Here is a 16,970-nt window from a genome sequence, read left to right as displayed (position 1 = left end):
GCCCAGCACTGGGTCTCATGACCCTGAGATCATGACCTGAGGTGAAATCAAGAGTCAGACACCCAACAGACTGAGCCACCCAGAGACCCTGAAACTTACTTTATGTGTACAACTTAAGAGTTTTAAAAAGCTTTAATTTTTTATTTTAGAGAGAATCAGAGCACAAGTAGGAGGGACAGAGTGAGAGGGAGAGAGAATCCCAAGCAGACTCCATGTTGAGCCTGACTCATGGTTTGATCTCATGACCCTGAGATCACGACCCTAACTGAAACCAAGAGTTGGGGGCTTAACCCACTGTACCACCCAGGCATCCCAAGATTTTTTAAAAATTTATTTATTTTAGAGGGAGAAAGAGTGATTGGGGGGAGGGACAGAGGAAGAGAATCTTTCAGGCAGACTTTGTGCTGAGCACAGAGCCCAGCGTGGGGCTCCATCCATAACCCATGAAATCATGACCTCAGCTGAAACCGCGAGTCTGGCATTCAACCAGTTGAGCCCCTCATGTATACAATTTAAAAAACCAAATAGTTTAAAAATGTTATAACAAAAACTAGCAAGTTTCTGCCTTAGAAAAAAAAATATTCAACACATTCAGTTTATCTTTCATATTTATTACTGTGGTTCTAAGAAACATGCTTATATTATTTCCTGTTTTGTCTGCCTCTTTTTGCTTTTCATATTTTGTATTGGGTTTGAAGGATGACTTTAGATCTCTTATACTTTCTCCCGCCCCCGCCCCCATACATAGATACCCTGTTATCTTTTCAATAAACAAAAGAGTTATGTAATAATACTTTATTACAGTTCAGTATTTCCTTTCCCTGGAGAGAAATCCTCTTGTCATCTACCTGAAGTTTGTAGAGCCTTGCTGGGTCTTCTTAGAACTGAGTGAGAGAAAAGGACTAGAGAGCTCTCAACTCTTCAATAGGTAGACTTGCACTTATGTAGATTTCCCTGCTTTCAGCTCAGTAAAGATGAATCAGCAACTGTCCCGGAGTCCAGAATCTTACTGGGTCATCTTTAAATTTTTGGTTCTTACAGTGATTTGTACTGGAAGGAGGGTCATGGAAGAGACTGTTACTTGTATAGACTCAATTTCATTACTACCATCACTGTTACTTTGTTTATTTATTTTTTTCACTATTACTTTAGAGTGTTTTAAGCAAACATTTGTTTCCAGTCTGCCTCATTTAACCTTGACATGTCTCAGATTGATTTTCAACAGTGTTTATCCTGAAGGAGAATTTGCTATTTACCAAGATTTTTCAAGTAAAATCACATGTTAAAGTGCTGCTGGTCACCTTTAGTGCAAAAAGATATGATAATTTGCCAATTACCATAGTGTTTGAAAATTCAGACATTGCAGTATGTCATAGATCTTTGAAACTTAAAATGTTTTTTCCCTAAACTATATTCTATTAAGCACTGGAAAACTCTTTATCAATCAGATTTCTAGTTATGTACAGTTAAGGTTATCTTATTTCTTGTGCTTTTTCTTTCATTCTGTTATATTTTGTGATGTATATATAGTTCTATGTCATGTATAAGTTTATTACTGATAATAACATTTACTTCTATTGAGAGATTTCCCGAATAGTTATTTGTCTTTAGTTTGAAGACTTACTAGCTTTGTGATTATACACAAGTTTCTCTACCATTTTGTATTTTAGACTCTTCATTTGTTAAGACAGAATAACATTTGCCTTGTATAGGATACTCAGAATAAAATGAGAATATTAAAAAAAATAAAATAAAATAAAATGAGAATATTTTTGAAATGCTTCTTTGTCTGACTCACATTATACATTCAAAAAGGTTGAATCTTCTTTTATTGCTTGTGATTTAATAGATTTAACTTATTCTGTAGTTCCAGATATTTTCTTAGAAAAATATTATTCCATAAAATAGCAATATGCTAATTGTTTTATATATTATATTTTTGTTCTATGTACTGTTTCCAAAACCTAATGTGTTTCCTGGCAAAATAGATTAAAGATACATGTACATAGAAATTGTAAAAATGCCAATTTATTCTTAAAAAGTAAAGAGGAAACAATTGTTAAGTTTACATTTTTGAGAATTAGGTATTTATTATCTTGGCAGTTGTATAGTAAATAAAATTGTGAGTTTCATCATGCCCATTTAATGACTGAATTAGTGAGAATCCAGTATATATTATGAGAAAAAATAATTGTGAAAAAATAATGGCTATAAGCCGTTAAGTTTTTGGGGAGATATGTTGGATTCTGTTTAGAAAGGTACTGCAGAGGATCCCTGGATGGCTCAGTGGTTTAGCGCCTGCCTTTGGTCCAGGGTGCAATCCTGAAGTCCCAGGATCAAGTCCCGTGTCGGGCTCCCATGGAGCCTGCTTCTCCCTCCTCCTGTGTCTCTGCTTCTCTCTTTATGTCTATAATGAATGAATGAATGAATGAATGAATGAATCTTAAAACAAAAATAGAAAGGTACTGTAGCTCAGTTTTTCTATGCCTTGGAAATTACATGTAGATTTTTTTTTGGTTTATTATAATATGTATGATATATCCTGTACAATGCATAAATCTTCGGTATAAAACTCAGTGATTGTATATGTATACATCTATGGAACCACCAAAAGATTATGTCATTGAATATTTCCCTCACCAAAAAAAGAAAAAAAAGATTCTCTTGTGCCCCCTTTAAATATTTCTAACTCTACTGTATTTCCTCTATGAGCTTTTCTGGGTAAATCTTTTAATATCAGACATTTAGTGATGACCTTAGAAATTACAAAATGTGTCTTTACTTTTAAAGTCTACCTTTAATACTTTCAGCATGTTCCCTCCCAAATATAAAAACCTTAAAACAGTTTAAATCCATTTAGTTGCCTCTTTTTTGTTATTATTACATATTGTAACATCCCCCTCATATGTTATAAACCTTTTAAGATGTTGTTATTGCTTTAAACAATCAGTAGTGTGTTATATTTACCTTTATATCTGTTCTCTCTGCAGCTATTCATTTCCTACATATCCATGCCTCTATTTAGAATCCTTTCCCTTCATCCTAAAGAACCTCTTTTATTATTTTTTAAATAAGGTCCTATTGACGACAGATTCTTTCAACTTTTTGTCGTTTGTTATTCCTCGTTATGTGGGATATTTTTGCAGAGTATAGAATTCTGTATTGATAGGTTTTTCCTTCAGTAGTTTAAAGATGCCACTTCATTAGCTTTCATAGTTTCTTTCTTTCTTTCTTTCTTTTTTTTTTTTTTAAGATTTTATTTATTCATGAGAGACACAGAGAGGCAGAGACACAGGCAGAGGGAGAAGCAGGTTCCATGCAGGAAGCCCGATGTGGGATTTGATCCCTGAACTGGAATCGCTTCCTGAGTCAAAGGCAGACACTCAACTGCTGAGCCACCCAGGGGTCCCAGCTTTCATAGTTTCTCTTAAGAAGTCATCTTTCACTCTTTGCTTTCCTGAAGGACACAAGAGAGGTCCTTTCCTCTCTTGTTTTTAAGATTTCTCTCTTGATTTTTAGTCACCTGTTTATAAGTATATATCGTTTTGTATGTGTGTGTTTATCCTGCTTGGTATTCATTGACCTCTTTGAATCTGTAGGTTAATCTCTTAAAACATTTGAAAAGTTCTCATCCTTTAAGATTCAAATATTGCTTCTGACCCATTTTCTCTTCTCTCCTTCTGTATTCTAGTTACATATATATTAGATTGTTTGACTACATCCTACATCTAACATATGTTCTATTTTGCTTATAATTTTTTCCTGTCCTTTGAATAGCTCTTAATCTGTCTTTGCATGTACTAATTCTGTTTTTTTTCCCCCTGTGCTTATTCTGCTATTAAACTTACTTAAGGAGTTACTCTATTTCACATATTTTGTAGTTAATAGAATATCTGTGTGATGGCTTTCATAGATTCTAATTCCTTGTTGAAATAGATCATTCTAATTTATTTTCTGTATTCTGACTCTGTTGTCTTAATATGTTGTCATAGTTATTTTGAAGCTCTTACATAAGACCAATATGTAGATCACTCCTAGGTCTGTTTTTGTTGACTGCTTTGTTTCTTGATTATCAAACACTTTTCCTGCCTCACATATGTACTAATTTTGCATTGTATGATGGATATTGTGAGTGTAATGTGGAGTAGTGGACAGCAGACTGGCCTATGGGCCAGATACAGCCTGGTGGCTGTTGTTTGGTCCTTGAGCTAAGAATGATTTTTTTACTTTATAAAAGATTTTTGTTGTTTTAAGAGAATATGCGCTGGAGATATCACTTTCAAAACGTAAAATTACCTTCTGGCTCTTTTCAGGAAAGGTTTACTGACCCATGTTGTAGAAGCTGTGGATTGTTATCTTCCTCTAAATAAAATTTCATTTTATTCTGGCAGGTGGTTGAATTGCCATTGGGTCACTTTGATCCTGTGAGGCTTAGTTTTAGGCTTTCTTAAGGTACCTCTATTTCAATGTTGTTTTTACTCCTAGGGCTTGGATTATCTAGGGTCTCACAAATGCCTGTGGTATTCATTAAGATCTCTCTCCTCTGGTTAGTTTGTGTTTCATTTATTCAAAATTGTGCAAGGTCTGAAATATTTGTTTAGTTAACAACCCCCCAGTAACTAATCTCTCCTAGGCTCCTAGGAGTCTAACCTTTGTATGTGCCGCCAGCAGGCAGATGAGAACCAGAGGGGATTTTTTTTTAAAGATTTATTTATATGAGAGAGAGAGAGACAGAGAAACTCTAAGTAGACTCCGTGCTCAACACAGATTCCAACACAGGGCTCCATCTCACATTACGACCTGAACTGAAACCAAGAGTCTGATGCTTAACTGACTGTGTCTCCCAGGTTTCCCCCAGCAGGGAATTTTTATATCAATTTTTGTAACTTTTTCTGTCTCTTTCCTCTCTAATAATCTGCCCCCTAAATCCAGCTACCTTAGCAGTCCCAAACATTAATTGTAGTTTTCTCTTCCAGCAAGACTGCCACACTGCTTAGAGAAAGCCACTGTGAAAATGGGATTTGATTTATCTGATTCTCTTCTATCAAGGATCATTAGTGCCGTGTTTGTTATTGTCTAAGGCCTGCAAATAGGCCTTTTTGTTTTTTTTGTATATTTGGTCCAGCTTTTATAGAGGTTTATTATAGCAGGAGACTATTGCAACCTTAGCTACTTCATTATGACAAGAACTGAAAATTCTGATGATTTTAAAATGAGAAAATATAACTCATTATATAATAGTGGATTTTGATTTGAAATATTTAGTATATTGGGATCCCTGGGTGGCGCAGCGGTTTGGCGCCTGCCTTTGGCCCAGGGCGCGATCCTGGAGACCCGGGATCGAATCCCACGTCAGGCTCCCGGTGCATGGAGTCTGCTTCCCCCTCTACCTATGTCTCTGCCTCTCTCTCTCTCTCTGTGTGACTATCATAAATAAATAAAAATTAAAAAAAAAAAAGATATTTAGTATATTGCTGGCTGGGTTCTTTGTTCAATATTCATTTGAACTAAAAAAAAAAAAATTCATTTGAACCAAATAGAAGAACTCAGATCTCAGTTAATAATGGTAAATGATAATGGTGAATGTATGCACCCTATAAAATCTAGTTAGTCTGAGGTATATTGATTTGATGAAGGGGAAAAAATGGTGCTTGTTTTCCAAAGATGAATTCCTAGGCATGTGGGCCATCAGGTTTGTTATATTAGAAGATTTCAACTCGGAAGTCATCTGCTACATTTGAGATGCATCTTAACCCTATTTGGTCTGGGCTCACTTACTATTAGAGAAACTTTGGCTAATCAGTTCTTTTTTTTTAAAAAAAAAAAGATTTTATTTATTTATTCATGAGAGATAGAGAGACGGGAGTAGAGAGAGAGAGAGAGGCCGGCAGAGACACAGGCAGAGGGAAAAGCAGGCTCCATGCAGGGAGCCTGATGTGGGACTTGATCCCAGGTCTCCAGGATCACGCCCTGGGCTGAAGGCGGCGCTAAACCGCTGAGCCATCTGGGCTGCCCTAGGACCTTATTTCATATCATTTGAGGGAATAATCATTTAAATGTTTTTACCATCTTACTGGTTTTTTGTATTGTACTGAGTTGTATGGGCTGTCTGTCAAGGCCACAGTTTAAGACCATAATTAATTTGATGAAACTAAGTGGTTAGCTTGGGGTCATCCATCTCCATTTTGCTCTGTATCTTTCCTGAAATTGAATAGCATGCCATTTTCAGCTACTTGTGTCCTGTTCGTTGAGAAAAGATATGTCATAGTTCTGTTTCTGTGCTAAAACTTTGCTTTTAATATTCATTAGAATGGTGTTGATGACCATAGAGATGTAGTTGTTACTATATAGGTATGTCACATGACTTCTCTGATTCACCATTGCCAATCCCTATCTTCCTTTTGGATAATTCTTTGTTCTGAGTCCCCTGTGGGACCAAGAGTCCCCTGGGGGGCACCGGGGTGGCTCAGTCAGTTAAGTGTCCAACTCTTGGTTTTGGTTCAGGTTGTGATTTCAAGGTCATAAAATTGAGCCCTGCGTCAGGCTCTGCACTCAGCATGGAGTCTCCTTGAGACTCTGTCTCACTTTTTCTCCTTCTTTGTGTCTGCTTCTCCCTCTGCTCTCGCTTGGTCTCTCTCTCAAATAAATAAATAAAATCTTTTTGAAAAGGAAAAGAATAACCTGAATAGAAGTCTGTTAGTTCTACAAAGAATTACATAGATCTGGTCCTGGCTTTTAGCTATTAGACTACCCCACACAGATTACATAAGCATATAGTGATGTCAAAATTAAGACTAAACACCATGAATAATTGATAAAGGAAGTATTGTGATGTAGATATGTAGCATTGTATAATGAGAAGTGCATGAGCCTTGGAATTCAAAAGGCTAGATTTGTATCCTGGACCTATTAAATACTTGCTCTGAGACATTGTCCCACTTACTTGACCTTTATATATATAATTTCCTTATATATAAGGTAGAAATAATATCATCTATTAAGTTTATCAGGATGCAATGAACGTATATAAGACAGCCAATAAGGATTCTATTAAGGTGCTTTAGAAATGTAACATCTGTTCTTGCCCTTTATCTTCTTTTCTGTCCTTTTTCTTTAGTTACCCAGAATCAGCCAAAGTGCAGAGTTTAGGGGCACAGTGTCCACTCAACTGCTCTTACATCTGACATCAGTTGCAGGTTTGGAAGATTTCTAAAACCACCCAGAGTTTCAGTAATTTGTTAGAAGGATTCACAGAACTTATTGAGAGCTGTTATAATCATGGTTATAGCTTATTACAGATGAAGGATACAAATTAAGATCAGCCAAGGGAAGAACTGCATTGGGGAGAATTTAGGCAGTTAAAACCAAGAACTTCAAGTCCTCTTCTGCCATGCAGTCATCGATGACATCACCTTCTCCTAACCACCATATGTGACAATATACAAAGTCTGTTCCCAACCAGGGAGTCTTCCCCCAAGCCTTTTTTCATTTTTACTGGGCTTGCTCATAAACTCCCTGCCTAACTGACCTAATGTCTAACCTCTCCCAGAGGTCAGGCTAAAACCTAAAACCCTTAATCTCTAGTTCCTTTGGAGATTGGAACTGAGGTGATACAGCCCAAAGCCCCCTCATAAATCATATTGTTAGACTGTCAGGTGACCAAGGTCCCAGGCAAATAAAGATACTCCTGTCAAGCAGAACATTCCAGGGCTCTGGAGATCACCTCCCATTAGTGAAGGGCAAAGGCCAGTCTTCTGTTTGGAAAGATCATTTCTTCATGTTAGTGATACATCTTTGTAATAGCTGATTAAATTATTCAGTAGTTAACATTTCAGTTACTCATTTTTATCTAAGTAGTAACATACAATTTTAAATAGTTTTTCAAAGCCAAACAAAACAAAGCATATAATGAAGGCTTAATGAAATGCTCCTTCTTATCTATCTATCCATCCAGTTTCCAAAGGCTTTATTGGTAAGTATTTTTAGTTATTTTTGATTTTTATTTTCATATTAGACTAAATTAGTTTGATATTAGTGAAATCACCTTGTGCCTTACAAATGCGAAATAAATTTTGTAGACCTCTGTAGAGAACATCATCAGCTCACTATCTATACTCTGAAACTCAGTAAGCACAATTAAGGAAAAAACAAAACAGACTTCAAATAAGAATTTGCTGAAACCTATTTCCTGTGGAAAGCAGTACTGATTGTTCTTGTGTTCTCTTGATCTTCACGCTCCTTTTATTTGTATTTATTTAGTTTTTTAAATATTTTATTGATTTGAGAGAGAATGAGAGCCAGAGAGATCACAGAGGAAGAGGGAGAATCAGGCTCCCCACTGAGCAGGGGGCCTGAGTGGGGTTCATTTCCAGGACTCTGGGATCATAACCCGAGCCGAAGGCAGCCACTTAACCAACTGAGCCACCCAGGCGCCCCTTCAAATTCTTTTAAAACTCAGTGCATTTCTAAGATAACTCTGAAAATGAATCTTTAAGTAGAACACATCTTTTGAAAAATGTGTAGAGTAAATACTAGCCAAATCCTATCATATAAAGCACATTAGGTGGTGCTATCTCATAGGACAGTGTAAGACTTACTTTTTCACCAGCAATTCAGGAAGTTCCCTTAACTCCTAAGTTGGCCTTTGGATATTAGAACTCAACACAGTAAACAAATACTTGTCAAACATTTATTTATTTATTTGTTTATTTGTTTATTTATTTATTATTTTCTTTATTCATGAGAGACACAGAGAGAGGCAGAGACATGGACAGAGAAACAGGCTCCCCGCTGAGTAGGGAGCCCAGTGTGGGACTCAATCCCCGGACTGGGACCATGCCTTGAGCTGAAGGCAGATGCTCAGCCACTGAGCCACCCAGACGTCCCTAACATCTAATTAAGAACAAAGCTATACAACATAGCAAAACCCCATCTATGACATTTTTATCTCCTGCAAACTTAAAAAAATTTCAAGGCCCTAATGAAGACCACGAACCTACTATCAATTTAAAAAATTTTCCTTCTTCCTAAAAGAAGTGTGGTGTTTTGGGCCTTTACATCAAATCTGTTGCCATGGAACACAAATTCTGACCTGGTAACATAAAATCATTCTGGTAACCTGACATACGGTCAATATTCTAAGATTATAAAGTAAAGACATTCTTTTGGATTCTGTTTTCAAAGGAAACTATTTTCAAAGAAAAACCATGAAAAGACTTCTAGCTCAGTAGAGACCTTGATCAAAGCATGGTAAAAGTGGGCATGTTTGCAGATCTTGGATAATGTACAGCAAATTTAGCAGGCCAAAGAAATGAATTTTCATGATGGGGCTCTCACCACTCACTGATTTTTGGGCCAGTTTTCTATAGCCTCCTCTTCCAGGGTCATAGTCCAGCCAGTACTTACTTACCTCATACCTTGTTTTAGAAAAGAAAGATTGTTTCTATTACTTTCAAGTCTTTGGACTGATAGCTGTGTCCAGGTACACATCACCTGATGCCAAAGGGGACTGACACTTTGTTCACCTTTAGTCATAGATACAGTCAACAGCACAAGACTTGTAATCAACTAGTTCTTTAGGTTTAACCATAGGCTGATTTCTTTCTGTGTACTTTTTACTGAATTGCTCCCGTGAATGTTGTTCCTACCAACTTGAATGCAGAAATCCTCATGATTGCTGTCTGGCTTAGAATCTGCTGAGTTAGTCTCCCCAAGACTCGCCCTGTCTTCACCACATTCAGTCCTTCCCAGACCATGGCCACAACCACCCTGGAACTTCACCTGCCCTGGGAAGAATGAGTGGTTCTTCAGGTCAGTGTAGTAGGAGTTCCTCAGAGGCCTGTAGAAGCTTCATGGCCACAAGTTGGAACTCCTTCTGCTTAGCTTTTGATGATCTAATCCACTAGGGTGCACCACGCTCCATCCAGCTTGATGGCAGTAACTGTGTTCTTCTGATTAGCTATGGCTGGGATGCTGGCTGTGTAGTGTTGCTTGGTGCGGCTGGAATCCACTCCCGCTTTTTTTTTTTTTTTAAGATTTTATTTATTCATGAGCGGAGATGCACAGAAAGAGGCAGAGACATAGGCAGAAGAAGAAGCAGGCTCCCCATAGGGAGCCTGATGCGGGACTTGATCCCAGGATTCCCGCGTCTTGACCGGAGCTGAAAACAGATACTCAACCACTGAGTGACCCAGGTGCTCCCTCCATCCTATTTTTAGTACTAGTTTCCAAATACCTTTGGGGATATAGTTTAGACATCTATTCCCATTTTTCTGCCCCGGTTTATATTTTTTATTTTGAACATAATTATTTTTTAAAAAAGATTTTATTTATTTATTCATGAGAGACAGAGGTTGAGAGAGAGAGAGAGAGAGAGTCAGAAAGAGAGGCAGACACACAGGCAGAGGGAGAAGCAGGCTCTGTGCAGGGAGCCCGACTCAGGACTTGATCCCAGGTCTCCAGGATCACACCCTGGGCAGAAGGTGGTGCTAAACTGCTGAGCTACCTGGGCTGCCCCATAATTATTTTTTACCACTCTTTCCTCAGTCTATTTTGGACATTATTTATATTGACTTCCTATTATACGAGATAAGGATTTAATGTTTAGTCCATTTTACATTTTAACACACCCCACCCTAAATTCTTATGTCATAATTTTTAGTTACTGTGGATCTATCTATCCCTCTACTATTTATCTTTTTATCTTCTGTTTATCAGAATTACAGATCTAATAAAAGAAACTGGAAATAATAAATGAGCTAAAAAAAATAAATCAGCTAAAAGTTCATTTTTCTTTCATTTAAAGGAATTCTAGAGATTGATGGTCCGGGAATGGATAGCAGCTTCACAGTTACCAAGGAGTCAGGTTCCCTGTTTGTCCTTTGCTTCCCTGAGAGCATGGCTATATACGTAAGATCTTTTCATGATCCAAGAAAGCTTTTTGAGTTCTAACACACTTGTCAGCTTTTAGGTACGTGGCAGTGTTACCCAAAACTGTGTTCACCTTTTGGTGGTTATTGAGCCAAAAGATACAGCTAAGCCAAAGAGTAGGAGAAGAAAGGGTTTTCAACACTGGTTATCTTTCCCAAAGTAGTGTCTCCTGAACAGCAAAATGGAAGTTTTAAACTAAGGGTGTGCACATATTCATGAAGGATCTTGCACAATGGGGACTACAGCATGGAATGGGAGCAGAAGTCTTCTGAGGGTGACTGAGTCCAGGTCAAAGTAATGGGGGCTGGCAAGCATCAGTTCACTAGTCCAGTTGATCTGTGTCAACGCTCAGAGAGATTTAGGTCCTGCAGAGATAATGATGTGTATCAGATAATTCTTTTTTTTTTTTTTTTTTTGTATCAGATAATTCTTACCTTTTGAGTTGGCACTGGGAGTTTTACCACTGATTGATTGTTCCTGATATGATTAGGTTATATCCTGGCCTAATAGGGACTGTTTGCTCTTGTATCCTTTCACAAGATGACTAGAGACCTAAAATGTTCGTATGTCGAGAAAACTCTGTCTCTATTTTTCCAAAAACCTCTAACTCTTTATGCTTACTGTAGGGGAAAATGAAGAAGTAGAAAGGGCACATGCCAGTGTTCTTCCCCATCTTAAGGAACACTGTTTATGAATTCTACTCTGTAGTTTCTAGTTACATGTTATTGGCCAAAATTTAGTCATATCCCCTCATTGGTGCAGAAGGGACTGGGTTTATTGATTGATTGTAGGCTCCACGCCAATGTGGGGCTTGAACTCATGACCCCAAGATCATGAGTCCCGTGCTCTACAGACTGAGCCAGCCAGGCACCCCAGTGCTGGGTATTTTAGATAATTGTTGCTACCCCAAACAATATTGGAGTTTTGTTATTTATTTATTTATTTATTTATTTATTTAAAAGATTTTATTTATTTATTCCTGAGAGACACAGAGAGAGAGATGCAGAGACACAGGCAGAGGGAGAAGCAGGCTCCATTCAGTGAGCCCGATGTGGGACTTGATCCTGGGTCTCCAGGATCACGCCCCGGTCTTGGCTGAAGAGGGTCTTGGCTGAAGATGGCACTACTAAGCCCCTGAGCCATCCAGGCTCCCCATGGAGTTTTGTTTTAAAGAAATGTGAGAAAATGGGAATGATATGCGCAGTTGGCAGTTCCTGCCTTAACGTCATTGTTTACTTTTTTATGATTATGCAAGTTAATTTACTGGAAGGCCAAACAGTATATTTTGAATATATTTTGTTCTTCCTAGAATTATTCATTGCCTCCTTTAAAAAAAAAAATCTTAGTTTTCTTATAGCTTTTAGCTTCAAGTTTTCAAATAATGGGTATACCTCATTTTATTGAACTTTGATTTATTGCACTTTGCTGATACTGTATTTTTTTTTACAAACTGAAGGTTTGTTGCAACTCTGTGTTGAGCAAGTCTTTTGGCCCCATTTTTTCAACAGCATTTGCTTACATTGTGTCTTTGTGTCTCATTTTGGTGACTTTTGCAATATTTCAAACCTTTTCATTACTATTATATTTGTTATCGTGTTATTTTTTTAACTGAATATTTAATTTGTAAGAACAGAAGGAATGCAACAAGGATTAGAAGTTTTTTTTTTTTTTTGGATTAGAAGCTTATAATATACATTAAATATTTCTGTCAAAGGTATTTCAGTTTTCAAAAGATGTTTCCTTGATTTCCCTTTTCTATTTTCCTCAGAGCGATAAGCAGTAATTACTACTCTCCTAAGTAGGCTGCCCTGTTGTATTGGACAGAAATTCTTTCTTTATGTTTCAAGTCCTCTTCATCTCCGAAAACCCCCCTTCCTTTCACCATAGTCTCACCACACTTTTTCACAGTAACATTGTACTCTGATAGAATTCCGTTACAGTGATCTTTGATATTACCATTGTAATTCTTTTGGGGTACCACAAACTACACCTGTATAAGGTGTGAACTTAATTGATAAATGTGTGTATTCTAACTGCTCCACTGACCAGCTGTTACTGTGTTTTCTTCCTCTCTCTGCTTTGGCCTCACTATTCCTGAAATATAAGAATATTGAAATTAATTACCCTACAGTGGCCTCTATATGTTCAAGTGAAAAGAACCTGTTTCTCATGTTATTCATTTAGTTTTTAGAGAGCACAAGTGTGGAGTGGGGGGAAGGGCAAAGGGACCGAGAATCTTAATCAGGCTCCACATCGAATGCAGAGCTCAGTGTGGGGCTCTGTCTCAAAGATCATGAGATCATGATCTGAGTCGAAATCAAGATTTGGACGCTTAAGTGCCCTGAGCCCTGAGCCACCCAGGTGCCCCCATGTTTCTCAGTTTATTATTAAGATTTTATTATTCATGAGAGACACAGAGAGAGAGAGAGAGGCAGAAAGGCACAGGCAGAGGGAGAAACAGGCTCCATGCAGGGAGCCCGACAAGCCTGACATGGGATTTTGATCCCAGGGGCCCCAGGATCACACCCCGGGCCGAATGCGGTGTTAAACTGCCGAGCCACCTGGGCTGCCCTGTTTCTCACTTTAAATCAAAAGTCGGAACTGATTAATAAGCTTAGTGAGGAAAGCATGTCCAAAGCTGAGATAGGCTGAAAGCTGGGTCTCCTGCAGCAGTTAGCCAGGTTGTGAATGCAAAGGAAAATTCTTTAAGGAAATTTAAATTGCTCCTGTAGTGAACACACAAATGGTAAGAAAGTGAAGTAATCCTTACTCCTGATAGGGAAAATATTTGAGTGGTATGGATAGAAGATCAGACTAGGCACCACGTTCCCTTTAAACCAAAACCTAATCCAGAGCAAAAGCCTAACTCTTTCTAATTCTATGAAGGCTGAGAAAGGTGAGGAAGCTGTAGAAGAGTTTGAAGCTAGCAGAGGTAGTTTCATTAGGTTTAAGGAAAGAAGCTGTTTCTATAACGTAAAGGTACAAGGTGAAACAGCCCGTGCTGATGTAGAAGCTGTAACCAGTTATTCCAGAAGATCTAGCTAATCATTGAAGGTAGCTACACTAAACAACAGATTGTCAATGTAGACAAAGCAGCCTTCTCTTGGAAGAAGATGCCATCTAGAAATTTATTTTTTTTATTTTTTATTTTTTTTAAAAGATTTTATTTATTCATGGCACACAAAGAGAGAGAGAGAGAGAGAGAGAGATGTCGAGACACAGGCAGAGGGAGAAGCAGGCTCCATGCAGGGAGCCTGACATGGGACTTGATCCTGGGACCCCAGGATCAGGCCCTGGGCTGAAGGCAGTGCTAAACTGCTGAGCCACCTGGGCTGCCCCCATCTAGAACTTTAATAGTTAGAGAGAAGTCCATGCCTGGCTTCAAAGCTTCAGTGGATAGGCTGTCTCTCTTATTAGGTGCTAGTGTAGCTCATGACTTTAAGTTGAAGCCACTGCTCATTGGTCATTCAAAAAATCCTAGGGTCCTTAAGAATCATGCTAATTATACTCTGCCTGTGATCCATAAATGGAAAAACAGAGCCTGGATTATAGCACATTTGTTTAAACAAGACTTAGTGAATATTTTAAACCCATTATTGAGACCTGCTGCTCAGAGAATATGCCTTCCAAAATATTACTGTTCAATGGCAATGTGCCTAGTCACCCAAGAGCTCTGATGGAGACATAATGCTTGTTAAGTTTACCTCCCCTTCCCATTTCTATTTTGTGTGCTTTTTTGGTAGACTATAAATGCAATCTCACAATGTCTTTTAATTTAAAAAATTTTAACAAATATTTTATTTCTTTATTCATAAGAGACACACAGAGAGAGGCAGAGACATAGGCAGAGGGAGAAGCAGGCTTCCCTGCTGGGAGCCCAATGTGGGACTCATTCCTGGACCCCAGGATCACGAACGACCTGAGCCAAAGGCAGAGACACTCAAGCACTAAGCCACACAGGCACCCTCTTTTAATTTAAATTTAATGAAATTATTGAATTCATTGAATTTAGTCCTTCCATTTTTAAGTTCTTTTGTTTGTCCCTTCTGTTTTTTGTTTCTTCTTCCTTTTTTGCCTTCTTTGTATTTTTAGTATTCAATTTTGTTGTATCTTTTTTCTTTGTTTTTTTTTCGAGTTGCTGTATGGATTATATATACCTACGTTTTACAATGTACTTAGATTTCATGTGTTACCACTTCAAGTAAAACTGTACGCTTCCATTCATACAGTTCCCTATTCCTTCTACCTTTTTTGGTTATGGTTGTCATATGTATTAATTTTCATAGAATGAAATCTCCCCAAACATGCTATAAGTTTTACTTTCAGTAGTAATGCATATTTTATACAATTTAGTAGGAGAAAGTAGTCTTTTATATTTACCCAGATATTTACCATTCTTTTGCTTGATGTTTCAGATTTCCCTGTGGTTTAATTTCATTGAAGTGAAGAACTCTTAAGTATTTTTTTTAAAAGATTTTATTTATTTATTCATGACAGAGAAAGAGAGAGGAAGAGACATAGGCAGAGGGAGAAGCAGGCTCCATGCAGGGAGCCCGATGTGGGACTCGATCCCAGGTCTCCAGGATCACACCCTGGGCTGAAGACAGCACTAAACCGCTGGGCCACCAGAGCTGCCCACTCTTAAGTATTTTTGTAGATCAAGTCTTCTGGCAATTAATTCTCTTAATTTTCCTGTTTGATGATGTTTTGAGTTACCTTAAAGGATACTTTCAATGGATATTGACTTCTGGGTTGATAGCTGTTTTTTTTTTTTTTTTTTTTTTAGTACTTTAAATATGTAGTTTAACTGTTTAGTGACTTCCATAGTTTTTGATCCAAGCTCTGCAGTCATTCCACTTACTGTTTTCCTATATGAAATTTATCTTTTTAAAAAATAGACCCTCCTTTAAAATTTTAAGAAATTTGAGTGTAGCTTTCAGTGATTTGATTCTGATGGATCTGACCTTGGTTTTATTTAACTGAGATTTTCTAATCTTTAAATCCATTTCTTTGAACAAATTAGGATACTTTCCAGTTGTTGCTTTTTCAAATATTTTTTTTTGTCATCAGGAACTCTAATTATGTGAATTTTAAATTTTGTCTAGAGGTCCCTGTGTCTCTGTTGATTGTTCCTTTTTTAAGATTTATTTATTATTTGAGAGAGAGTGTGTGTGCAAGTTGGAAGGTGGGGTATAGGGAAAGAGAGAGCGAATCCTCAAGCAGACTCCCCACTGAGTGTGGAATTCCATATGTGGCGCTTGAGCCCACCACCATGAGATCATGACCTGAGCTGAAGTCAGCCACTTAAAACAGTTGAGCCACCCAAGTGCCCCTCTTTTCATTTTTTTATAAACTTTTTTCTTTATTTCAGATTAGGTATGTTACTCATCACCTTCAAATGGACTTTTCAGCTGTATATATGCATGTATGTATGTATATATTTTTTTCTTGAATTTCTATATATTCTTTCATTTTAAGAGTATTCACCTTATATACTTATGGAGAATAGTTGTACTATGCTAAAGTCTTTGCCTGGTAACTCCAACATTGAATCATCTCAAAGTATTCATCAATTGACTATCTTTTATCTTGGAAATTGTTCAGATTTTTTCTGGTTCTTAGTGTATCAGGTAATTTTTTATTGTATTCTGGAGTTTTTGGAATCTTATGAGACTTGTGTCCTGTTAAAATCCATTATATAATATTAATTTTGTTGTTATTTTAGTAGGAGATTAACCCAGTACTCAAATTCTTTTCGTGTTTTATTTTGGGGGGGGGGGGGCAGTGGTTCCTACATAAATTCAGTTTCAAAGCCTTTTCTATATAGGCTTTGGGTGTGACTTTGCATGCAGAATTGGTGGGCTAGTTGAGGCTGATGCTGGGGCTCAGTTCTCTCAGTCACTGCTATGGTTCTTTGTACATATTCTGCACATGCACAGGTTTGGCACAAGGCCAGGACTTAACACTGATTTATGTTCTTCACGTTTTCTGGCTTCTGGTGGCCACTTTTCATACTTGGGGCAGAAGGATGAAGTTCTTTG

The 16,970-nt window shown here is 37.6% G+C and overlaps 1 protein-coding gene across 11 annotated transcripts in view; it reads left to right on the top strand.

Annotated features, from left to right (window-relative positions):
• PTPN4 (protein tyrosine phosphatase non-receptor type 4) overlaps positions 1-16,970 on the top strand; it is a 207,697-nt gene that overhangs the window by 50,792 nt on the left and 139,935 nt on the right. For 7 of the 11 annotated variants that reach the window (XM_077861382.1, XM_077861383.1, XM_077861376.1 and 4 more), the window contains one exon: positions 16,301-16,354. The exons of the other annotated variants lie outside the window; for them this stretch is intronic. In XM_077861382.1, the coding sequence (XP_077717508.1) occupies positions 16,301-16,354 (54 nt within the window). The remainder of the gene's footprint in view (positions 1-16,300; positions 16,355-16,970) is intronic. 11 annotated transcript variants of the gene reach the window in all.

The sequence above is a fragment of the Canis aureus genome, chromosome 20 (genome assembly GCF_053574225.1).
Source record: "Canis aureus isolate CA01 chromosome 20, VMU_Caureus_v.1.0, whole genome shotgun sequence".
Taxonomy (NCBI): Eukaryota; Metazoa; Chordata; class Mammalia; order Carnivora; family Canidae; genus Canis; species Canis aureus.
Note: the sequence above shows the minus strand (reverse complement) of the source record. Positions and strands in the feature narration are given on the sequence as shown.